The 26,284-nt window shown below is 37.0% G+C and overlaps 1 protein-coding gene across 2 annotated transcripts in view; it reads right to left on the reverse strand.

Annotated features, from left to right (window-relative positions):
* The window catches only part of LOC5567055 (alpha-tocopherol transfer protein-like), a 36,931-nt gene extending 15,966 nt beyond the window's left edge, over positions 1-20,965 (reverse strand). The window contains exons 1-2 of one of the 2 annotated variants that reach the window (XM_001651377.2): positions 20,655-20,965; positions 16,018-16,187 (exon numbers count right to left, since the gene is read on the reverse strand). In XM_001651377.2, the coding sequence (XP_001651427.1) occupies positions 16,018-16,074 (57 nt within the window). In that variant the 5' untranslated portion in view covers positions 16,075-16,187; positions 20,655-20,965. The remainder of the gene's footprint in view (positions 1-16,017; positions 16,188-20,654) is intronic. The other variant, XM_001651378.2, reaches the window with a different exon arrangement.
* Positions 20,966-26,284: the final 5,319 nt, after the last annotated feature.

Below are 26,284 nucleotides of genomic sequence, written 5' to 3' on the forward strand. Positions count from 1 at the left end.
ATCAATTTTTTAAAGATTCTGTCCCTACTGGGACAAAGCATGCTTCTTAGCTTAGTGTTCTATGAGTTGGTCCGGTTAGAGCATTCATTGCCATTATGCATTCGTATAACGTGTGGACGGTATGATGAAACTATATGTTCAATGAAATCGAGAAATTTTCTATTAGGAAAAGATCCTTGACCGATCACGAATCGAACCTAGACACCAGCAGCATTGCTTTACTGTGTAGCTGCGGATGTTATCACAAGGCTTACAATCTTATCTGGGATAAACAACTAACTTTTAAAGAGACGATACCAGTAAGAGTTTTCCCAGGATTTTGTAAAACAACTTAGGCCAGAAATACACCAATGATTTTGTATCATCAGTGTTTCATTAGTAGCCCAGCAAGGAAACCACGAAGTTAAAAATATCAACCTCAACTTGGTTCTTTCCTGGTATCTGTCAAGGATACATATGTAACTGTTTCGATTTTCCATACAAAATTATTAAATTTGGTGAGCTAGATCCCAGTTACTTATGAACCGAATCGAATTTTTTTTTCAGTTCTTCAGCCATGATTTTAATTTCAAATATATGTTGAAGTATTTGCGTGATTTTTCCAACCACTTGTTCAAAAGCTTCGGCATAACTAAACAAATGGAAGAAATAGCTTCATGGTTTCTCCTGCAAATTTGTAAATTAACAAGTTCGCTGAAGATGAGTTTTGTGTAGGGCTATTAGATTTTTAGACAAATAGTTTTGAATTTTTCGTCGAAAATTTCACTTTAGTAAAACCATTATTATTTTTAAACTCATGGTTGAAAATTTTTTTAAAAAAATATGTGTTCAAGTTATGTTCGATGGTCTGTAAAAATGTCATTCGAATCGGTTCATAAATAACTGATTTAGCAGATCTAGCTTACCCAATTTGATAATTTTGTATGGAAATTCAAAAAAGTTGCAAATGCTTCGTCTGTGTAAAGGATTTTATATTGAAACTTCAGAAATTCAATTTTATTGGGGCATATTAGCTATCCAGCCAGTTTCTCACTGATAACTGTAATATACCTATTTTGTGGAAGAGATTAGCAAACATTTTTGTGAAAATCTATCAAAAAAGATTGAGAACATGTATTTTTAAAGATCAAGTAGTAAGACAAAGTTGCAAAAATTTGTAGATTCTCTAGAGTTGCTATATTTGTACGAGAGTTGCTATATTTCTGGTTACTCTCTGGTTTTGACCACGGATGTAGCAGAAATCATTGATTTGGGCCAATCCCTAACTATCAGACAAGAATCACGTATCGTTGAACTGTGCAAAGTTGTTTTGTCAACGTCCATGCAACATCTAGATGAATGGGACGAAATGGTTAGCCAAACACTTAATTATGAGAGATGCAGAGGACTCTAAAAGATCTCGTAGATAATTTTCAAAGATCTTGTCAGAATTTTGTTTTATACCTAGTGAAAAGCATACTGAAACTTTACCCCAGATTCAAATTGTTGTCACTGCTCGCCAGAGTATGACAATACTAGAGGCACAGCGTTTCAGTTAACTTAAATTTGTGGACGTCTCGTGAACCAAACTGTTTAGCTAGTTTTCGATAAATCACAAGCAAGCATAGTTAAATTCTCGCGAAACATTACTAAAGGATCTATGTACAAATGAGAGATTCTCTCCTCTCTCGCTCTCTTTCGATTATAACAGTGGATTACTAAAGCTTTTGGGAAGTTTTTCAGTACAGATCGAAAGACAGTTTCCATGACTAGCGTTTCATACAAAAACGCAACAGAAGAGGTTAATGTGACTTAGTTATTGATCAAAGAGAAAGTAAATAAAGAGAGCCTCTCATTTGTACATAGGTCCTTTAGTAATGTTTCGCGAGAATTCACTCACTCACCCGAACGCTAACGACAGGCTCGATAATGCTCCTCAAGGTCATCAAAGTTTGGTGACATACTCTAGAGCAGCGTGCTGCCTTTGTCTCTCTGCGATGGAGCGAAAAATTACTAAGCAGAGAGGCTACGAAAAATGAGCGAGGAAGATTGAGCACAAAATACAACCGAGCAAAATTCCGTATAAAAGAGTGTCACCACAACTCCGCGAGTGTTGGTTTGTATGGGAAGGACACTCAAGAGTGTTTTTGAAGTGTGAGTGTGAGCATAGCAACAAGAGAGTAAAAGTACCAGAAAAAATCCTCGCATTTTGTTTTGCTTTCTCACTCGAATTGTTTGAGGATCTGTGCTGAAAATTTTGAGTGCAATTTTAACTCCACAGAAAAAAACGGCAAAAATGCCTCACTTTTGTATCGCATAGGAGTTTCTGTCAAGCCCGGCTATCGATAAAAAATAGCAAAGTAACTGCTGCCACCGAATGTTCAGTGACAACCGAATGCTGCTAGGGTCAACGCAATCCCGACGAATCAGCAATGATTGAGATAAACCGAAAACAAAAGACTCACGGAGCGAAAAGAAAACCATTTCAGACGTAACAGGAAGACACGGAAGAACGTTTGAATTCAATCAGCCGAATGAACGAATTCTCGCTCACTGAACCATTCCGTCGGGTGTACTTTCAGTCAGTGAGCGCTCATCAGCACTCAAACACGAATGCTACTCGAGCGGAATCGGAATGTAAACAATCATTCAGCATTGCATTCTGATGTCTTCGGCACACGGTATCAGTAGTGAATCGTTCTGATTTTGTTTTTGTTTAACTGATCGCTCGGAAAAGCAGTTAAATGCGCATTATAAACTGAAACACTCAGCTTGGGTGGCGAAACGGCAACCTCGCTCTTGACTGCGTGTCGAGTGAGTGTTTCCCACGCTTGATCATCATTATTTCTCCACGTTATATGCCTCATAAATCTCTTGAGACACACTGAAAACTTTGTGACAACGTATGAAGGAAAAGTGAAGCTTTTATCCGAAGTCAAAAGAAAACTTTTGCGGACATTTTGATTTTGGGTGCCGTTATGAATTTTATAAGGAAACCAGTTTTTTTTTTTCACCATTAGCGTACTGCTCTTCTCAAAATCTTAGGTAACCACCAGAAAGCTTAGAAGGAGCTGAGTAAGAGCAGCTACTAGAACTACGTGAGTAAAAGTATTAATCGTATGAAAAGAACGATTTTCTGAAATATGTTCTTTGCTTTTTAATGTACATTTTGATTTCAATCAATGCAATTATAACGGTTTGTAAACCAGAGTAAAAAGTTTTCAATCCCTGCTTGGTTCTTCGATTCTGTTGAAGAATGGAATTATGTTCATTTGTGGGAAAAATCTGGCTACCGCTTTTAATTTCACCATAATCTTGATTATAAGCAGCAGATTTTCACCTAGTCAGTACCCATTACGTTGAATATTGAAGCATACATATATTCGCATATATGTGATATTTGTAATGCAAATAAGAGCCACCATAACGTTGAAGGGAGTAATAACGGTATGATCGAAAAGAGAAAGAGAAATAGTGTAATCACTGTATATGGTTCTAGCGATTGCTAGAACATTGATTCATCTGGAATGGAAGTATTAGAATGTGGAAAAGATATTGAGACAGATTGAACAATGAGCCACTTTACGAAGCTGGTCAAGTGACAGGAGACCTGGGAGAAAAGTTTACATTTTCAATCATCTGCATCAGTTTTCGTTTGGTTGATGACTGTGCGTTGCTTTTCAGACAGGCGAAAATTTAAATGGAGAGAGATTATTATTTTTTTCTGATCACAAAAGTAAATTTACATTTGCAATATGGGTAGCAAAGAGATAGCTGATACAATAACTAGGTGTAATGTAGCAGTAACGAACATTTTTGGATCTCTTTTTTGTCATTTTCTCCACGTCCCCGTTTGGTAAAATGAGGCGTTGTTAAAAATCACGCTGGATTTAAGGGGGCAGGATCCGTCATTGATATCTAAATTTTAAAAAGCAGTGTTTTCGTTCAAAATCAAGAAAAATTACGGGAAAATGTGTTCATTGTATTCTTTTCTCCAACCGAAACACAGTGAACACAATTTCATCGAATAATTTTTAGTTTTGAACAGAAAAACTGCTTTTGAAGTTTCGATGATTACGATGACGGAGCGTTGAACGTTAATCACAGGTCTCCTGTCAATTGACGCGGTTACGGCGATCAGCTCTTCTGAAACGTCTCGTAAAATGGCTCATTCTCAAAAAGTCTTGCTAGGAGCCCAACAAGCATTACTTTTTTAATTCGCCAGGGAAAGATTTTGTTACTTTTAATGTGATTTGAATTCAGAAGAGCACACGATTATTTTATTTTGAGAACTTTTGTGAAATAAGCCACGCCCGAATCAGTAAGCATCATTTATGACATCTGCCACAAACGTTTCAATATTAGCCATTTGAAAAAGTAGATTTTATTTATGTTGTTATAAAACCTAATCCTCCTGGTTTCCGGAAATAGTATTTTTAAATTTCATCTAGGACTCTACAGAATCATCTCGAGAATTTATGGAAGATCATCACTGGTATCCACCAAAGATCCAACAGAAAGTCAAGTCAAGAATCTCACCAAGCGTCTTGTGGGATAGCTTCAAGAAGTTTCCGTCATTGACATGTACCGAGATGAGTCTTTTGGAAGGATTTTAACTTGTTCACACAGGTACTCCTCAGCACTTGCCAAGATTCAGACCCAGAATTTGATGAAGATCTTGAATGAAATCTGCCAACATTTTGAACGGAGCTCTCTCTTTTTTTAACCTCAAGCATTTGAGGTTTTAATGAGGTATCATAGTAGAATTTTGGACAAATTACCATAAGGTGAAGATGAATTGAGGCCAAACCTCAAATTTTCAGATTTGTGTTTTTGAAAATTTGATGTTTGGCTTCGATTTATCTTCACCATAAAGGATTCCTCCAGGGATTGTAGAACAATATATCACTCGCGAAACAAATTTTGCTCAATTAATACACCATGTTCGATTTACTATGTAATAGTGTACTGAAAAGAAAAGTATAAACTTTCGTCAATGTACTCTGGGTTGGATCTGCAAAACATCTAGATGTACCAGGAAAACCATAAATCAAGCCTCAACCAATTCCCACTTGTCGCAGCTGAGTCACTCCGGATGCTTTTCCTCTATAGAAGCATTCATAATCACTTCTCCAAATCAAGCAAATCGCACGACGAAAGAAAGCACGACATCACATTGGCAGCGTAATGTCGCCAAGCCGGCGCTTACCCAAATTCGGTAATGCCAAGCTTAGTGGCAGCTTTCCGAAGGTAGGCCATAGCCTAAGTTTGTCTCGCTACATCCATATCCACATCCACTGAGGAGGAAGGTACGAGAATAACACTCGTTGACAACGTTAAAATTTCACCTTTCGACGCATTCTCACAGTTTCAGCCGGTGCCTCCCAGGCTGAAATCGAACCCCAACCCGACTAGTGGTTTACAACAAATATGTTTCACAATCATATCCAAGTTTTTTAGAAACACTTAAATTTGTTTCAATTTTGTTGGAAGACATTTCAGTAGTTTGAAGATATTTGAGTAGTTTCTTCACAAAAAGATCCCCGACCGGATGGATTCGAACCTACGATCCTCAGTTTGGTCTTGCTGTATAGCTGCGCTTTTACAGTTACAGCTATCTAGGCCCCCTTAACATATTTTTTGTTATTTCAACTACTAACCAGCCAAAATTAGTACAAATTTTGATAGTAAAAACTTGAAAACGTGTGCTGAACTATAAAATCTGTCACACTTCTGTGTTTATCCCCTGGTTTGGAAGCTTCCAAAGGTACAGTAATTGAATATCGAGACTGCTTGCCTCTCCTCAAATCTCTCGGTGACAAATTGGCACTATAGTGCACCATCATAATTGAATATACTTTACATGGAACCGATTGGGACGTGAAACAGCAGCAGTGGAACGTGGATCAGAACTGCTGCGTGCAGTAGGTAACGTCATCCGATACGAGAGATAGGTACGTTGATTAAAATTGCAAATTAGTGTTCTGCTGGAAGGAATGCACGTTTGGTATAAATTTGTCGGCAGCATTCTTGCGTTGCGGATTTTGATCGGGGTTTGTGGGAAATTGAATTAGTCGGATTGGTAAAATCCTGGATTTGGATCATGAGACGTCCCAATACCTTAAAAAGGGATGCTTGTCATTTTACAGGACATAGGATCTAGTTCAGATTCTGCTTCTCAATGTTCGATAGACTCTTTCATGTCGAAGCCAAACCTCAAATTTTCAAGAGCACAAATCTGGAGAACCGAACACCCGTTTGAGCTAAAAACCTAATCGATTGGTTACCACCAGCGAGTGACCAATCGATTAAGTTTTCAGCTTGAACGGATATTTGGTTCTCCAGATCCGTGCTCTTGAAAATTTGAGGTTTGGCTTCGATTCATCTTCACCTTAAGTAAGAATGATAATACCACCTAAAACCCCAGAGAAGTATAAAAAACATACTACTAAAAGATACGGAACCGACCGGCAATTGAACCCAGACACATTTGCAGTATAGCCGGGGACATTACCACAAGGCTAATAAAAGCGAAATATTCAATCCGAATTCTGCCCATGGCACTCCGTTTCGACTGAATTTAGATGGGGCCGTATTAAGTTATCCACGACCAAGCTCATAATTCATCCGGAAAGCTACGCGTCCACGTGGCGGTGAAAAAAACTATTAATCCTGGCAAGACGTGCCGTCAACCACGACTGCAAAGCACCCGAACACCTGCTGGATTACTATTATTTGCACCCCGTGGGGTCTACGGCTAGACGTGCGATTTTCCTCCGGGAAGAATTGTTGCGGGAGAAAGCAAACTGTAGCGCTTGGTCTCCTCTGATGAACCACAACAGAATTAAGACGAGCAAAAGGTGACGATGTTGGCACAAATCATAAATCTTGGGAGCTATTTTCGCTCCAGCAGCTAGAAATCACCCAGCATGTACAACGGTGCTCCACGTGGGGTGCTGTATCCTGGTGGTCTTGCTGCTGCTTTCTTTGGGAAAGTAAGTACAGAGACGGATATTATGATGTTCAGATGAACGGAAGCAGTCTTTATCATTCGGGTCATAAAACAATTTTGTCATTTGTTCACTGTTGCTCGATTGTATAGCCCACGTAACTTTTTGAGTTACAATTTCCCTTATTTTGATCTAATTTGAAAAACATGTATTGCACTTCCATTTCAGATTCCTCCACAATGTAAGTCAATTCCACGAAAGATTTCGACATGGGGCCACATAAACTGAAACAAATGTTCAAGCCAAAAACCATTTTCCAATGAATCCAATCGGTTGTCGATTGTTAGCGCAATCAATCCACCTGTTGCACACGTATATCGCTATTTCGCCTCACATACAACCGGCTGCGATCCGTAAAAGCTCTGATTTCTCCCCAACCATCCGTCCAATAACGATTCAATTTGTGGCTTGCATCGATCCGCGCAACTATCGAATTATTATTATAACATCAATCAAACTCATAACGCGCTCGTACATCGATTGCAATAAACCCCACCCCCTTCCGCCCCACACTCCTTCATCGATGGGTATCGACATGCGACTTTACAATCGGCCCAGCTGATTCCAATCGATTTCACAGTTCGGTTCGCGCAAAGTAGGAGGCGATTACCCAGATCGGGTCGGGGGAAAGTGCTGCTCGAATGCAACTTTTACGCCACAATCGGACTAACAACGAATTGTCAATAATTGCCGCCGCTATTTTCGATCAATCAGCGCCGATAGGGCCAAGGATCCAATTTTGTGTCGAGAAATCGACGCGCAGCAGCAGCACGCCAAATGCAAAGCTTGTAATTGGAGCGCCAATCTTCTCCGGTAGGCACTGTGAATCGCCGGAGGATTGTTTTAGCAACAGTCGAAGCACAGTGATTCGATCTGGAGCGAATTTCGGGCAAAACTTCAAACTCCTATTTTGATGAAAATATTATATTTTTGCTTAATTCACATAGAGCAATTCGTCTATAGTTCAACGGATAAAAATCTCGTCTATTGATGAATAGTTCGTGTATTTTTTAGCATAGCATAGCATAGACTGAGTGTGCATATTAAGGCGAAGTAGGCCGTCATTGAAATTTGTACGCGTCGTTGATGATTGTTCCCAATTCACCTCATGATTTCGAATCAAAGAACATCAGTTGGTTTTGCACTGACACAGCTGAAAAAATATCAGCATACTTTATGCATGTTAGCGCGTACAGTGATACTTTTTCAAGTCAATTTAAACTATCAAGACTGAGTTTTATCACTTTGAAATGCAAGCTGAAAAGTCATCATTGTTTTTGCCAAAACGAATGACGGGCTACTTAGCCTTAATGGTTGCTACTCCGTTATTGATCGGAAATGGTGTGAATTGCATTTCGACCCTAATAAATAAGAGATTGGACTTTCCGCTTACTCTCGAAATGCACATTTTTGGAGATCTCATACTATTTATCAAAAACGGTTTTGGAAAAGTCTTTACAATAATCAGTTGGGGTGGAGAAGGAAATTAGACTGTAATGATTGTTGTTTCTAGAGACCGATAATACCACTGCATCTCCACAATCACCACGGGAAGGGCATTTATTTGTGAAAGAGGACAAATATCTGGACCTTTGGTCGACGATACGATCCATGAATAGGGAGAAAAATAAGACTCTCACTTAAAACTAGTTTTGTATTTTTGTCTCGCGGTGAAAATATATTGGTTGAAGATTGAAAAAGTACGTCGACATTTATAATGTCGAACTATTTAAAGGTTATTTTTAGTAATGATGAAAGAGAGGTATATGTGTATTAAAGTTATAAGATAACAGATATGAAGGTTTATGCCGACATTTGTTGTGACGAACCATCCATAGTTTGTTAGAAAAATACATAACGGTAGCACTGCCACGATAAACGTGTGTTATTATAAGCATGAAACGAGCTCACCAGTTGGTAATCCATCCTTGACTGAACATAAATATCTTTTTACACTCACACAACGCGAATCGAACACGATTGATCTTGATTCCGTCGCTCGCCCCACAATATTATGCTACGGAATCAAAAGACCACTCACTATTCTGAAATGCCCAGGAAGAACTTTGGGAAGAATTTCTAGAGTGATTTCTTATGTAACCAATGTGATAATTCTTGCGAATTTGTTTGAGGAAGTCCTTTGAAAAATTCGTGAATAAAGTTTAAAAGCAATTTAATCGAAAGTTCAGATAAAATTGCTTTCAAAAACTCTGCGTTAGGTTCACCAATAATTCTTGGAAAGACTTTTGAAAAGGTCATGATGAAACTTGCAACAATCGTTACAGGAATGTTTGAGGAAATTTCTTGAGGAACTTCTAGAGGAACCTTTGAAGATTTTTTTCAGGACTCCTCGGAAGAATTCCTGGAAGATTTGTTATTTTGAGCCTTTCAGAAGGTTCGAGGAGATCATAGGAAAACTTTGGCAGAAAATCATGAAGGAATCCCTGTAGATTTGTCTTAAATACACATGAGCATTACTGGAAATATTACTGAAGAAATTCCAGTATGGACGCTGGGTGCATTCTCTAGATCAATAAAAAGGGTTTAAATTTTTGATAAATTTTTGTTTTTATCAAATAAAACAATAAAGCGTGCTCTTGTAGTAGCAAGATTGGTAAACTTTCCTGCTAAAATAACGTCTTTATCATATTTAAATCATAAATTTGAAAATGGAATCTCAACCATGACTCTTTCAATCATGCTTGACGTTCACTTAGTCAACAAAATGCCACAAGGAATTTACTTTCAAGGCAAAGTAGGCCGTAATTGAAACTTTCACGCGTCATCGATTATTGTGAGTTGCTCGATTGCAAACTATTAAAAACCGGTTTGTTTTACACTTATATAGCTGAAAAAGTATCAGCATATTCTCTGCATGTATTAGCAATGCACGGGTAAAAATGTGTTCCTGAAACCACGAAAATTATTCATGAAATCATGAATACCCATATTCATGGCACTCTTTTCCATACAAAATCGGACAATGAATAAGGATATTCATGATTTATTCATGATTCCAGGAACAGATTTTTTCCGTGTGATGACTGAGTTGTAATACTTACAAGTTACGAGCTGCAAAATCAAATTGGCTGTCAAAATAAATGACAAGATACGTAGCCTTAAACAGTAGGGTGCGGTTTATTTGTTGAAACTTTTCAAAACCAATAATTTGTGAGCTTTTCTGAATTCAAATCACATGAAAAGGACGAACTTCAAATTTTGAGCCAAAATATTAAGTTTAAAGGTAGCTTAGGTTATTTCTTGGGCTTTGGTAATTTGTTTGAATTGTTAAATTTGTTTTGCCAGAAATAACAATTTTACTGTTGAACAGAAGTTTATAATGCATCTTGTTTTATTACTCGATAATTCAATTGTGTTATCGTTGAGTAGTGCGTAGTGTAGTCAGTCCCACCCCCTAGATTTTTAACACCCAATGTTAGATGGCGCTACAAGAAGCTCCATCTCTCCTAAAAATTTGTACATTAGGTGACGAGAGTCGGTTGACTGCTTATCCCTTGAAAAAGGTCCAATACACGGGACCGAAACGTCGGGCTTAGCCAAACAAGCCGTTTTAATTTATTAGACTGAGAAAGCCATAAAACTACAATTTTTCTGTTAAATAAATATGACAATTTTAAATTAATCTGTTGTGCCCATAAGTTAAAAACTATTAAATTCGCTTCAAAAGCATGTAAAAATATTTGGAATCGGTGAAGTATTCATGAAGTTATGGTCAAATAAAAATGATTCTTTAAGTAAAAAAGGGGAAATAATGGAGAAACTTACTTTTAACTAAGACTTGCTTTGATTTTAGACAAATATGATATTCCTTAAACTTTTTAAATTTATTTTTGAAGAGAAAAATGAGCTTTGATATTAGTTGAAAAATATCAAAGTTTTGAAGACTTAACTGAAGGTAATATTTCACAATTTCAAAATTCAATTTCAAGTCGCTTGCCTCACCTCTAAAACTTAATATTTTTGGCCAAAAGTTTGAGGTTTCTTTTTTTCATGTGATTTAAATTCAGAAAAGTACACGAATTTTTGGTTTTGAGAACTTTTGAAAAATAAGCCGCGCCCTTTTAACCAGGCTTTATTTCACTCATCTCGATCTGATAGAGAGAGCAAACTCGTTGGCTCACAACAATTATGAGTGAGCATTTGATGCTAATTCAACATTCCCTAGCTGAGAGAGTGGAGAGAAACGTTGGCTCTAGCTAAAAGTACGTCTTCTGTAAATGGGCTCCCCAGAACTGAGAGTGAGAGAGAGAGAGGGGAAGGAAATCTCATTGAAGCACTGAGGATGTCAAAACAAAAATATTTACAACTGTGGGAATAAAAATTAGTAATCACAAACGTGTAAACTTCTTATCTCGCACAGTACGTACGGTTAGTTTGTGTGTGGATAAAATCGCTTCTCTCTTGTAATCAATTATGTAAAAAGAATGAGAAGGCGGTTAAGTCAAGAGCTGAGAGATAGGAGACAGCTTACTGATAGCTGGCATGTTTTCTTGCCTTCTTTGACTTCTTTCTTCGATTCTTGGGTTGTGCACAACAATCAAATGAACTTCAATATTTAGGTCAAAATCATATTCACTTCTTGTTGTTCACTATGAAAAAGGATATGAATATGAAACAATCAATAGTAGTTTGCCCACACAACTATATTTTGGTATTCATCTGTTAAAAATACGAAATCATCGAAAAACACCTAGAAATTTTAATTACGTTTACTTGGATTTTTACGTTTTTTCACGCTCTGTCCTTCGAGTGTGCGGTTTTACAGTGACAGTTTGTGATAGGTTCTCTGATATTTGGGAGCTCGCAATCTAAGCCAGTTGTCTCCTCTCTCTCAGGTCAAGAACAAGTAAGAAGCCTGCTCTTAACACTGGTGTTGTTCCTATCTGACATTACGAAAGGTCTACACGAAAAACAAAATTCACCCAAAATGTGAGTTGAAACCAAAGAAAGTTTGAAAATATCAAAAACCTGAAAAATTGGTTTTTGAACATAAAGCAATAAAAAACTTTTAAAAATTGAGTAACATGTGATTTTGGCCTAATCTAAGGCGATTGGTACAACAAATGGGTTAAGGCTTTAGGATTCTATTGCATCAGATTCTTTGAGACATGGACCGATTTCTGGAATAATTCCTGAAGAAATTCGTAAAGAATTATATTAAAACATCCATCTATAACACTGCAGTACACATTTTTGTCTCAAGCCCAAAAATATAGATATTGACGCAATTGAAGGTTGCAGGATCCATTACCGTCTAGTTTTTGAGATATTGGCTGTTGAAAATGCAAAATCTTATTATTTTAGCCAACTTGCATGCAAGTTTGCCAGCTTGTATGGTGGTTTGTTTGCTCAATTTGCCACAGAATTCAAACTACAAAGGTCATAATTCTTTCAATGCTTAAAGGATGTTTTTTTGTATGAAGAATTTGGTATGAAGACGGCAAGCTTAAAAAAGGGTTACACAAAATCGATTCAATCTAGATTTAATCGTGCAATTTCAACCAAATTATATCTGAAATGAAAACTTAAGTCCTATTTTGCATGCTTAGTGGATCAAATCTTAAAAAAGTTTGTTAAATCATACTCTATACTTTAAGTTAACATAAAAAACAGTGTGTTATACCTGCAGCTTAAAATTGTGACGTGCATGCAGCAGTTGATGTTTTCCAATGTGTTTTAAAGGTGAAGAAATCGCTGGAAAATGTCTGCACGAAATCCAGAAATAACTTTGAAGGTGTCCTAATGAGTCTTAGAAGAAGAATATATTGACAAAACTGAATGAAGCGAATGAATTTCTGAATAAATGCCTAAAGGGATGCTTGAAAGCTGGTGTAATTTCCGAAAAAGTACTTGAACATTGTTGGGGGAATCTCTGATGTAATTTATATAAAAACCATTTGGAAATTCCCAAGAAGAATAATTAAAAAAAATCGGAAAAAAAATCTAGAGAAATCCCTGATAAAAATTCTTCTACAAAAAGTGTTTTGAGACATTAAAGTAGAAACTTGAACAATTTTGCCGGATTCTCCATTGAAACCCCTGCAGAAGTACTTGGATGGGTTTCTAGAGAGTCTTCGATGTTTTAAATCTCTTCTTGTGAAATTCCGTAAGAAGCTCTTGAAAAACTTTTGACTGAGGCAATGAAAGAATTCCAAGATCACATGAGTAATTATTGAAGGCATCCCGTATCTTACAAATCAAATAAATATTAGATTTCCACGTCACGTTATTTTAGCTTGAACCACGTTAAGCCATTTGCAATGTGCTTCTCAATATAAATCCTACAAACACAGCTATTATGTTATAAATTGCTTATAAAATCCTTTATATCGAACGCAAAATGTCTTACACGAATTCGCGCTCAAACTTGGATCATATATAATGCACGTGAAGTGACCGAGCCGTCGATCCGTTCATGTGCATTATTTTTGACGGAATTTTCAGCGTATAGTCGTGTTAACAAAGTATTCGCGTATGCAATTTCACTTTCTTGCTATCTTGCATCTTAGATAGCATGCAATACTGGTGAATTTTGTATGCAAGAACATGATTTGTTTCAGTTTCACTCATGATTGCAATCAATTTTGAATGCAACCAGTGATGCCACATACACATATTTATCTGTAATTACACAGATTGTTCCCTGATCTGGCCTACAGATATTTGAGATCACAGACCATAGATTTTTGAGATATTTTTTTATATTTTTGGACCAATCACGAGTTTTGATGGCCTAGGTCATTTGTTACAAGGCGCCGTCAACAAACTACGTAACGCTCGTGCTGTTACGATTCGTAACGCTCAAGCGTTACAATTCAAACAAAAAAATCAACAAAAAGCGTTACGGAAGTGGGTAAGGTGTCTAAAATTTTCAATTTTAGCTGTAAAAAATGGGAGCTGCCAAAGGTTATTTGGCATAATGGCCAAACGGTAATTTTGTTTAATAGTCATTTGGCAAAAACTAGGGAAAAAGCACAATTTTTGACCTACAAGAATTCTGTGCCATTTTTCGGATTTCCATACAAAGTAGGCCGAAATCGTATTACTGCATCGAAAATTAATGCTAGGTTGAAAATTGATGTTCTTCCTTTGTATGATGAAATTTCCTAGAAACACTTTTAAGTATTTCAAGAATAATTCTAGCTACAAAAAAGGACTGCTAGACAAATTCATGAAAGGATCATAAAAAATGCAGGAATCTCTTAAAACCTGAAGAAATCCTTTAAACAATTCGTCAAAAAAATAAAAGTAGAATTCATTTATGATCTTTTAACTTCTTGAATGAATCACCGTGGAATTTCCTCTATCCATTCTTGGGTATTTGTGTACAATAAATTGAGAAGAAATTACTTATGCTTAATCAAACTATGTAATTCGCCAAGCAAAGCATACAGGAATAACTACAATTATTTTGTAGAAATTATTGTTGGAAGCCCAGGATAAATTTCTAAAGTCTTCAAGCAATCTATGATGATTTTTTTGGAATTCCTAAAGAAATGAATGAACAAACTCCTCTTGGAAACTTTGTAAGTGTTCTCGGATTACTCCAGTTGGTATTAAAAGAATTTTGGATGACCATTTGAGAAATAGTAGGAAAAGGTTCTTCTGAGGAACTCGTTTGGCGGCCCAATGGTTTAGGCTGGTTATGGTGAGTTATGGTCTACGGATATAAATTATCTTGAAAAATCATGTCCTTGGTTTACTTCTGTAGAGCTGTAGGTTGAAACCACAAAAGTGTTCAGGAAGTCGAGTATTGAACCTTTCGAAGAAAACTTCTGTGAGTTTTGAGATTTTTTATCGTCTTTGGACCACTGTGACGCCTGTGGTACTCTCGATTCGTCGATTTCCCCGCAGCGGAGCTAATTGAAATGAAATTGCACTCTCGGATCAGCACCCGTTCGGATGATTGTCTTTCTCATTTTCCTCCTCGATAGAGTGGGCTGCACACAGTACATGTCATCGAGCAATATCAGCATCATCAGCAGCAGCGCCATCGAACGGCAGATTATTACCCATATCGGATATATTCCAGCCCGATTGCGGTTAGATAAGGAGTTAGAGATCAGCGCACCCAGGTTACCGGAGCAACGTATCGTCCTGCTCCCAATGATTAGTGCCGCAAAACTTTTCCGTTTGTTAGCGGGAGCCCTCTTATGGGCTTTCCCTGGGGCGATATTGAAACTCTTATTCGATACATCTAGAGCTCTAGTATTAGATATCAACGAACAAGGAAGGGTTGGAAGGAACGGAGCACCGGGGATATGAGGGGGGTGGTTAATCACGATTACAATTATAACGGCAAAAGCGATTAGTTATTGAAGAGGAGAAATTGATCATGCCCTAGGAATAGGGTAACCATCTTGTGTTTATCCAAAAACAGCCAATAAAATAATTCGATACAAGCAATAATCGGGTTTGAATTAGCAAATAAAATTCAAAAATAGCATTTCAAAAAAGACTTGCCGCAAAAAACAGTAAAAATCAGAAATTAGCATTTAAGAATTATCAATTTTTCAAGAAAAAGAAACGAAAACCACCATTGAAATACTAAAAATCTTTCAAATAAAAAAATATTAAAAGTGAACTTAAAATTTTATATAGTAGACTCAGTTTCTACAGTTTGAATTATCAAACTTTTTTTCATCTGAATTTTTGCTGTTTCATCATTATTTCGTTTGCTAATTTTTCTTTTTCCATAGTAATATCGGTTAATTTTTCATCGTAAGTTTCCAATTTATTATTGCTTATTTTCATCGATTTTGAGGGACAATGTATAATTTTTTTTTGCTAAAAATGTTCTTACTATTGCTTATGTCCAATTATGTTATTGGCTACTTTCAGATAATACGAAGAGTGTTCCCCTTCTGTAAAAGCTTGTTAATAGGGCTACCGTTATTGAAGTGGCGGCGGGGTGATCAATTGTCGTTATTGGCTAGGCGCGCAGGGGAACCAACTATAGAAGTAAAGCACTAGGCACTAGTTTGTACGCAAAATACGGCAAACATACCTTCCACTTGAGGTTGGTGGTGGAGAAATTGTCCTCCTTGTGGATTGTGGGTGCCATCTCGGGCGGGTTCTGCTTTTTGAAGTTCGGTGAAAAGTTGATTTTTTTTTGTCTTTGGAGGTGGTGGCGTAAAACACCGGAACCGATGCGAGAAGTAAGGTGCAACGGAAAAACTGGTGATAGAGAAAGAAGGTGTCAGAAAGTGCAGGTTGATGTTTGTATGGGTGTGTGTGATTGAGAAAGTTTTCGCTCTATGAGCGATGCTGTGGGTGGGAAAAGGAAGTCTGTAAGAAAGCGATGATAAATTAATTTTGTTTTCGTAAAGTTTGTTCGTTAAGATTTTTGAAATCAAATAGCGAAAATGAAGTGGGTTGAGATTTATTACATAGAGAACGGATCACAGCGAGTTTAATTTCTTATGTTGAGAACCTGTTGGAGTTTTTAAACCGTTTTAATTTCCTATATAAGACCTCACACAGTGATATAAAAAACTCATCTTACGTACTTGATTTAGATATGCAGCCATTCCATGGAAACCTGATCTCGTGGGTCACCGAGTTCCGTGAAAATTTGCTATTTTACTCCTTATCCGAAATAAGGATACACGTGTTTTTGGATTTTTTTTGAATAGGGTGACCATTTCCAAAATAGAGAGACCAGAAAAATCTTGACTTTGCTAAATTTTTGTTTTCAAAATATCATAACTTTTGAAACGCTTGATCGATTTTCAATTTTTTTGGACGAAATGAGAGCTAAAGATTTTGACTTTTCAAGAAAAATACAAAATTTCACAAAAATTGTTATTTTTTTCACATGAAACCAAATTAAAAAAAAATCCGTTTTTTCGTGTTTTGAAGGCCTTGGAACAAAAGGGGCAATTGCTGTTCTCATTTTTTTTTAAAAGTTCAGAAAATTTTACGTTTTCTGTCAAATTTTCAGCGATGTATGTTTTTTTTAGTTTTTGAGATATATTATTTTTTAAATAAATAATCAGTCATTTTTCATCGGTACACACTGTAGGTCTCGATTAATTTACATTATGTCACCATTGACAACTTCGTATAGCTTCATCTACACCGAAAAAAGAGATATGATTTTTTTTTCATTATATGATTAAAAGAAATGATTCGATTAAGTACTTGAAAATTTTTGGTTTTTGGTGTTTTTGAACGAAAAAAAAAAATGTTTCCTTTGATAGGTTCGTTAAAATTCACATAAAAAGGATTTAATTTAGAAGTGGGAACTGACATTGGGTAACCACTGACAACTGCGCAAAGCCTAATATACACTGAAAATGATTGGTCAGTAGGGTGCGGCTTATTTTTTCAAAAGTTCTCAAAACCAAAATTTCGTGTGCTCTACTGAATTAAAATCACATTAAAAGAGGAACCATAAAATCAGAGCCAAAAGTATTAACATTTAGAGGTGGCTTGACCAAGGTATTCAGCAAAAACTGCACAAAAGCATGATTTTTTAACGAAAAATGGCAGGTTTTTTTTTTAATTTTTGCCAGTTATATATTCTCTCTAGAGCTTAAACTGATATTTCTCATTTGTTAAACCTTTGAGAAGGACTTTGCAACAATTTTTAAATAAAATTGAAACAAAAATATGTTAAAAAGTATATGCACTATTCAACTTGTGATTGAAGCAAGATGCTTTGTTCATTAAAAAATCAGGTTTTTGGGTAGTTTTTGTTGAATAACTAAGTCAAAACCATTTTTTAGAAAAATGTGTTGTATCAACAGTTTGAAAACAACTGAATTTGTTTCAAAAACATGTAAACAGTTTCGGAATTGATCGAGTATTAATGAAGTTGTGGTCAAACAAAAATGCTTTTTTAGTAAAATGAGGAAAAATTTCGATAAAAGTATTTTTAACTTAGATTAGTTTTAATTTTAGACAAGTTTAATGTTGTACAAAGTTTTTCTAAATTTAATTTTGAAGAGTTTTTGTTTAATTAATGATGCTAAAAGTTTCAAAACTGGTTGAAAAATAACAAAGTTATTAAGACTTCACTGATGGTCGTTTTTTATAACTAGAAAATTCAACTTCAAGACGCTTGCGCCACCTCTAAATGTCAGTATTTTTGGCTCAGATTTTGAGTTTTCTCTCTTAATGTGATTTGAATTTAGTAGAGCACACGAATTTTTGGTTTTGAGATCTTTTGAAAATTAAGCCGCACCCTATTGGTCAGTTAATGCCATTTTTATTGTTTTGAGTGAGTTGAGCCAGAATGTTTTCAAGGTTATCAGCAAAACTAGATTGGGATTCTTGCAGCCGAATGGCTTTTGAACATTTTTGAAAAACGTGTTCTTTTGAACTTAGAATCCTTAATGCATTAATTTCAAGTTATTCAATAGAAAAAGAAGAAACGCGATTGTGTTTTTTATTCAAAAACATTGTATAAGAAAATTTCAATTGAAGATTGAAATGTTCTGTGGAGGTGAAAAAAAAAACGCCTTAAACAATATTATTTTTCAAAACAACGTATGCTTTCTCCTTTCAAATCTCAAAAAAAAAAAAAGATTGAACATCTGTAGAAAAATAACGGAGTTATTCATTCATGTAAACATTTTAAATTATTTTAACTAATTTCTGAATAACTAGTGATCCCGGCAAACTTCGTCTAACCATCAAGTGGACTGTTGGAAAAACATCATGAATACTCCTGTCAAAATGACAGATTAGTTTTTACAGTTTTTACAGTTTTTTTAGTTCCCATTTTACAACTGTTCCGGAGACTTTCCTAAACTTTTTCACCGCACGGACACGTCGGAGTCTTGTACAAATGCAACGGAGAAAGAATTATGCAAAACCGCTGACCCGTTCTCAAGCCAACTCGTGACATACAAGCACCATTCCAATTTTCATTTACAATGATTAGGAAGGTGCCTCTCTGAAGAAGGCCCAGACCTCTCTTGAAGAAGGCCCAGATTTCTCTTCATATACTTTCTCTTTTGATAACTACTTGGTTGGATGGTTGTTTTCGACTGCTATTTTTGATTTAGTAGGACGTACTTATCGTCCTTCGTCATACTGCATCATAAACTGTTCCAAAAATCGCTTGAATGACTTAGACTAATCCAAAAAAAAGTCGATAAAGAGAAATCGATCACTACAAATACGTCTGTATGATACAAAACGTGAAAATTTGTATAATGAGGCCATTCTCGTAGTTCTAAAATGTTATTTTCACCACATTTAAGTGAAAGTGCTTTGAAAATAGAGAAACTTTCTCAATTATTTTTTGAAGCACCTTTAGTTACAGTTCATGATTTTCATTTTGATAAATTTCTCATAAGTGCTCCTCCAGAATTTACTTCAAAAATATTGTTTTCTAAAGCACTGTATAATTTAGGATATAAAACAAACCTCTTCCTCAAGAATTTGAAAGAAACATACAGTTTATGAATTTTTTAAAGGATTTAGTGATGATCTTATATCTATATAACTTTTTGAAGGCATCTCAAAGGAACCACTTGAGAAAATTTGAAATGGCCTCTGATGCAGTTTGACAAATAAATTTGGATTGAATTGTGAATAATCTCATTGCAAAAAAAACTTGGAAACAGATCCTGAGGAACGATTTTGAGGATATTTTAGAAAATTTCCTAAAAGAGAATCTTAAGATGAATTTTTGATTGTTTGCTTATTTTATTTCTAAATGAAGTTTCTATAAAAGCACAGTTTATTTTGGATTTCTGTTCGATTTTTCTAGATTAATTATTATTTACTTTCACCTCAGTTAGTTCGAAAGGGTGTTAATGTTGTATGGAAATAATTTTTTTTTCAGATCGGATGAATGCTTCGTACTATGAAAGTATGTTCAAGATGCTCATGAAATGAGCCATGAAATGGTATCAGCAAATTTACTTTCAACGCATTTTCAGAACCATTAAATCTACATAAAAATGCATTTCACTAGCTGTATAATTTTGATACAAAAGGCTGAAGCTATCAGTTGGAAATCAACGTTATATCGTGTGATTATTTCACTCATTGTACAACGTAACTATCAATCGCATGTCACACATTAACCCTTGGATTCACATGGCGCGCTTTTTCCCTCTCCCAACTTCATTTAGCACAATCATCACTCTTCCAAACATTCTGTCCCCACTAGAATCATCCATTCAGTCCAAGTTCCGAGCGTAATGATGCAACCAAATTGACACCTTCCCCGATGCATTTATCACACCCTTGACGACGATCGCCAACAGTTCCTTGAATGGTTCAAAATAAACTTCGCACCCACAAAAGCTTCCCTTCTCCTCAAGCACACGTGTGCCTAGATCAAGTCACTACCCAACCGTGCAAAAAAAATCTTGATCTCGCCAACGAAAACAACCACAAACTACGACGTCGATCCAAGAAATCGTGAGTTTTGCAATCAAACAACCGGTTTTCTTCTCCAGCTCACTTTGGCAAAGCTCTGTCCGCCACCAGAAGAAGGAAAACCGTTTTCCTGGTACGGCTGTTTCACTTGTGATGCAATTTTCGCAAACGGGTAGCAGCACAAAACCAGTCCGTCCACACACAGATCACACAGATCTAGGGGGTTGTTCTTAAGAGTTTCCTTAGAGAATGTTTTTCGTAGCACTTCAAAGCAAAGCACTGCCTAGCTTCAGAACTCCATACCTTGATTTGGTTTTGTAGCTTAGAAAACTGGAACACGGAAAAGTATCACTTAAACGGGTGGTTTTTGGTATTGCTTCTTCTCGGGATGGTCCCTTTGGAACTACTCCTGGGGGTTGCGATTCGGTTATCACAGACGAAGATCGTTGGGGAGCAGATCCAAACTGGTTCACTCTCCTAGAGTTGGTTTTTTAGGGGGTGGTGATGTAGAAAAAAAAAGTTGCTGGGTTTTGATCGTTGAAGATGGGACCGCACTGGTAGACCACTTAAACTGAACTGAACGATGCCGATGATGGAACTGGTGGTAATATTTAAAGAACACACCACTATATACGCGATCGCACCCTGCCACGATCGAGCGAGAGCGAGAGAGAGTTATGACTTCTGCTGCTGCTGCTGCTGCAGGTGAGATTTTGGAAGAAAACTACAACCGAAGTACAAAGGCGCATAGCTCGATGCGCGAGAGCTCGCAACACACCATAAGTACTAACATACATAAGCGCCACCTGCGCCACCACCTCCGCTATTGCCACCCTCCACCCAGGTGCCTTTTTCGGTTTCACGCGGCGCCGCCGAAACTTCACGCAGCTTTTCCGCCGCATAAGCAAGGCTTCATTTTCACCCCCAGTAGATGCACGGAGTTGCCGTAGTTTTTAAGGGTATGCGATATGGATTTTTCGTGTCGATACGAAACGATACACGAAATTTCCTGCACGATTAGTGACAAAATAAGACATCTTTTGACTCAAAATCCGGACATCGTTGGGCACAAATGGAACTTGTAAATACGATTTTGATAGTATATTTTAAAATGAACATAAAATAACACTGCGAAACATTTTTTTGTCTCAAGCCTCAATATACTACAATTTACTCGAGGAATGCTGAATCCGTTCTTCCCCAGTATTCTGACTTTACCTCTTAACTGGACCAAAGCCTGTTTCTTAGCTTAGTGTTCTTATGAGCACTTTCACATTTTTTAAATGAGAGTTCTCTGATAGAATTACAACCAAAGAATTGTAGTAGAGTGCTAGTATCCATCGTATTAAGCGTTAATCAGTGATAACTGCAATTTTCCCAGTATTGCAATGAATGATGCTGATACAAACCGATGCCAAACAATTCTTTCTCAAAACGGTTTTAGCATTGTACAATAATATTTTGATAAATCTTGATCTCTTTTTGGAAATAATGCAAAGAATATGCATCTTGCCGTATTCTCAATCCGCCGTATCATTTTTATTTCTGTCGCAATCAGTTTCTGGATTCGTCTCACAACTTACGGCTCGCTGTGATAAATTGAGTGGTCAAAACACAACATTTCAACGCTATAATAAAATGTTTTACTAGAATATATAGATCTACGGGCATCTCACTCCATTCCTTCAACATCATGGAATATACTAATTTCCTTTAAAGCTTATTGTTCGTCATCAAAACTCAGCCCAAACATATGAACACAATTCCTTTTGACCGTTCAATTATGGCATTTGCTCACAGTGCAGCAAAAACAACACAATCGAAGAAATCGTATTTTTACGTCGAGCATCGCGCACACATTGATGCGCACAAGCATTTTTTTTTCTCAGTACGACGGATTGAACGTTGTTTACATTCTCAATTTTACGCGGTAGGTGAGGAAATGTCATAAAATTTCGTGAATCATAGAACATTTACGGCGTGTGATTGGAATGAAATCCTTCCATGAAGAAGTACGAAGGTTTTCCATAGTGAAAATAAGTGCCTGGCGAAGTCAGTCACACAAGGGGGGGGGATAAGAAATTTGTATCATAAAGTGGTGTGACTGGTGTTCAAGTTTTATGGTTCAACGAAAAGCTTCCGGAGTTGTCACATCACAGATTTGTACTGGTAAATCATCAGTAGGCGTCAGTGATACCGTGGAGATCGGATCGCAGTAGACAGCGCGCGTGAACGGATGTGTTTAAAATTGATCTGTCACGTTTTTATCGTCTCCGCAAATTATTAGATTCGGCTGGTGCAGTATTTGAAAATAGTAGGTATCTATAGCGGAAATAAGTCGGTTTATTCTGCACGTGCTCTGCTGGGCAGTGCTTCGGAAAAGCCGAAAAAGGAGCTTTTTTTCGTTTTAGTTTCCACGCGTTTTGAGTCAAATCGAGTTCAGGTTTTCACATCGCCGAAGTAATTTTTTGCTCTTATGAAATGAGCATGCTGATTAAAGTAGCTTACAGCTACTCAATCAAGGATTGATGATCAATTTGGTAAGCTCGCTCTTTTTTAACGTGAAGATGCATCGAAGCCAAACCTCGAATTTTCAAGAGCACAAATCTAGAGAACTAGACAACCGTTTGTGCTGAAAATGCTACTCACTGGTCACTCGCTGGTGGTGACCAATCGATTAGATTTTCAGTACGAACGATTGTCAGGTTCTCTAGATTTGTGCTCTTGAAAATTTGAGATTTGGTTTCGATGCATCTTCACCTTAAATGTACAATATATTATGAAACGGATTTGTTTTCATGACAACGGTGGGAATGTTACTTGAATAAATTGACTTAACAAAATATGAACAGTTTGTCACTGTAAGTTTCGACATAGACTCTTGTACAATAACATTAAAAACCCCATGCCTTTCCTTTTACTTGATTTTCATCATTATAAAAGTGTCGGCTTACCGTATGTTCACGTTGCCTTTAGAGTACTGATAGGTGATTTTTTTTAACTGAGGTTGCATGGTTCGCATCACTTACCAAGGTGAATCCTGATCATGCAGCTGTGACCGGAAAATTTTCTGAACAACTCGTTAAAACTTAGTCAAGAATATTTCCTCGACTTCAACCCACGCTCTCCAGATTCTGGGGCACCTGATCAATCCATCTAGCTCGCTGCGCTCCACGCCTTCTTGTTCCGATCGCATTCGAAGCGAACACCATCTATATAGGGCTGTTGCTCGGCATTCTCGCAACATGCCCTGCCCAGCGTATCCTTCCAGCTTTGGACACCTTCTGGATACTGGGTTCGCCGTAGAGCTGGGCGAGCTCGTGGTTCATCCTACCTCAAGAGCTTGCAGGTCCTCCTCGAGCATAGTCATGTCGCAAATGATGAGCTGGACTGGTCTTTCATAATAAGTCAGTACGTCTTTCAAAATAATCAAATTTATGCTAATTCAAAACCTCTTGTCGAGTAAGTAAAGAACTGCATTCGGTTGGTCAAATTGATGGACCCCTTGGTAGTTATGATTCAAACAGTTTTTGAGGACCCCTCAATTTATGACAATTCTTGGTTCACTCAAACTGCTTGCATCATTGGAAAGCTGAGCTAGTTTTACACAAAATATGACACGATCACCTCTGATGTTTTTTTTTTATCAAAAGCTATGTGCGATTGTGTAAAACATTTCTTATCGCGCTGGTGCAATTTGCGAACAAATAATGATGCTTTTGCGGTTAATATAGCTGTGTTGTATCTAAATTGCAAATCTACAATGTTTTATATGAGATATTATAAACATTGGCTCTAGGGGTCATCCAAAAATTACGTCCATAATCTGGGGGAGGGGGGAGTCCAATGAAAGTGTGACAGTGCATGTATCAGGTATTAAAATTAGTCATGAGAGAGAGGGGACGGGGGTCTAGAACTTCCGAAAAATGATGAATCTTCCCCTAGAATGGTGGGAGGGGGAGTACGAAGAGCGGGTGGGTGTCAATATAGAAGACCCGCTAGTACGCATTATCAGTATTTGTGTGCTGATTACTAACAAAATGTGAAAGGAGCATTTCGAGCAATTTGACCATTGATTCCTCTCGAAACGAAACGCTGTTTTGAGGAAAATAATGTCTTGAAATATGGCAGAAGTTAATTTGGAAATGTATTTATAAGGGATTTCAAGTACGGAAATTTGTATTTATTTATTTAACTTAGACCGAACAGATGACATACAGCAATAAATATATAACAATTTTATGAAATCCAGATCTTGGGAAGACAGTTTTTTAGTATTAGTAATGTCCTTCGCTGAACCGTTTCATTTATTTTATTCATTTATTCATCTTCGACTAAGTCGCACAGATTACTTTCTTATGTACTAATTTAACAAGACTTAACATTTATTCATCAAATGCAATACAAAAACTTTGAAGAACAAAAAGCAATACGACATTTCATTATTGAACAACAGTGTCACTAACAGTTAACAAACGAAAAATAGCTTAACTAGCTAGTCCTTGGTCCGTTCGGTTTTCAGATCTCCACACGATCATAGAACTATTTATAAATTCACGGCATCTTATTCCATTCGGCCAAATTGATCGCCTGGCAGCAGTACTTCGGAATCTTGAGTCGACGGTAATTTTATACGACACGTAGTCCAGTTCGGAAATATTTGTTCCAGCAGCAACTAATCGTTTGGCACGTAGAACTTCATTTGCTCCCAAGGATGCACACACCATTTGGACAACTTCATACTCGGGAACATCGATTGCGATATTTGATACGTATAAGTCAATACTCGTATCTCTTGGAGCGCAAACAGTTTGATCCACAGCTACAAATTTTGTTGAGGATAATGGAGAAGCGTGCATAGAAAGTTTAAAGTTTACTGGTTGGTGCGGTGAAATTTCACTTGGTGCAGCAAAGTTAGATGACATTTCGGTTACTTTCTGGCTAATACGCTCTATTTCAGCTTTTAATAGAGTAACATCCGATTTCGTCGCAAAATCGTTAGACTTTTCCTCATTCTTTGTATTGCGAAAACGACCGTTTTCAATGTACACTCTGCATGCATCACACATCCAGAATATATTTTGGTGTAAGCATGCGCATCCTTCATCGTAGGATAATCCAACACATTTTGCGTGGAAATGAGGTAGATTTTCACAAAATCCCTCACAGCATACAACTATATCTTCCGCGCAAAATTCAACTTCACATGCGGTACAATTATTTGCCATTTTTCGGTTCGGTAAACCCTATGTCCTTAGCAATAATTTACAGTTTTCAAATACAGATGGCAGATATTGATGACGTTCCGATTAGGACGGTGTGGAAGATAGATATGGCGGATTCCAAGTGATAAATATGCAGAGCAAAGTAATCTTCGAAGGGAATACCAAAATCAGGTAATAATCACTCGGTCGTAGATGCGGCAATTTGCTTTCGATTCAGCTGGGTGCACGTTACAAGTCGAAATTCACTGTTTCATTAAACAGCCCCGGAAAAGCAGAATACTACCGACTATTCATAATATTGAATCGGACACAACAAGAAAGCACATACCAACACGACGACCTCAAAAAAATTCGGAAATGATGACGATTAGGTATTTCAAATATATGCTGCAACAACACGGGGTGGGGAAATTTGGGCAGGATACATATGAAATGCCTTCACTGAAACAGATGGACGGATCTATTTCAAATATGTATATTTTACCTACATTCTTCAAATAACTCACGAGTTATAAATTACAAAAGTTGTGGGTTTTTTATTTCATGAAAAACAGTGTCACTTGATGATCAAAGGAGTCAAAGATCTAGATCAAAGCTTGATGAGGGGAGTGATAAACCGAGAGGAGGTAAAAAGTGACAGCTGGCGAGTCATTTTGCCCTCCATAAGTTCCATAGATATCCATAGAGATGTTAATAATACCGTAAATT

This window comes from Aedes aegypti, chromosome 3 (genome assembly GCF_002204515.2).
Source record: "Aedes aegypti strain LVP_AGWG chromosome 3, AaegL5.0 Primary Assembly, whole genome shotgun sequence".
NCBI classification, from domain to species: domain Eukaryota; kingdom Metazoa; phylum Arthropoda; class Insecta; order Diptera; family Culicidae; genus Aedes; species Aedes aegypti.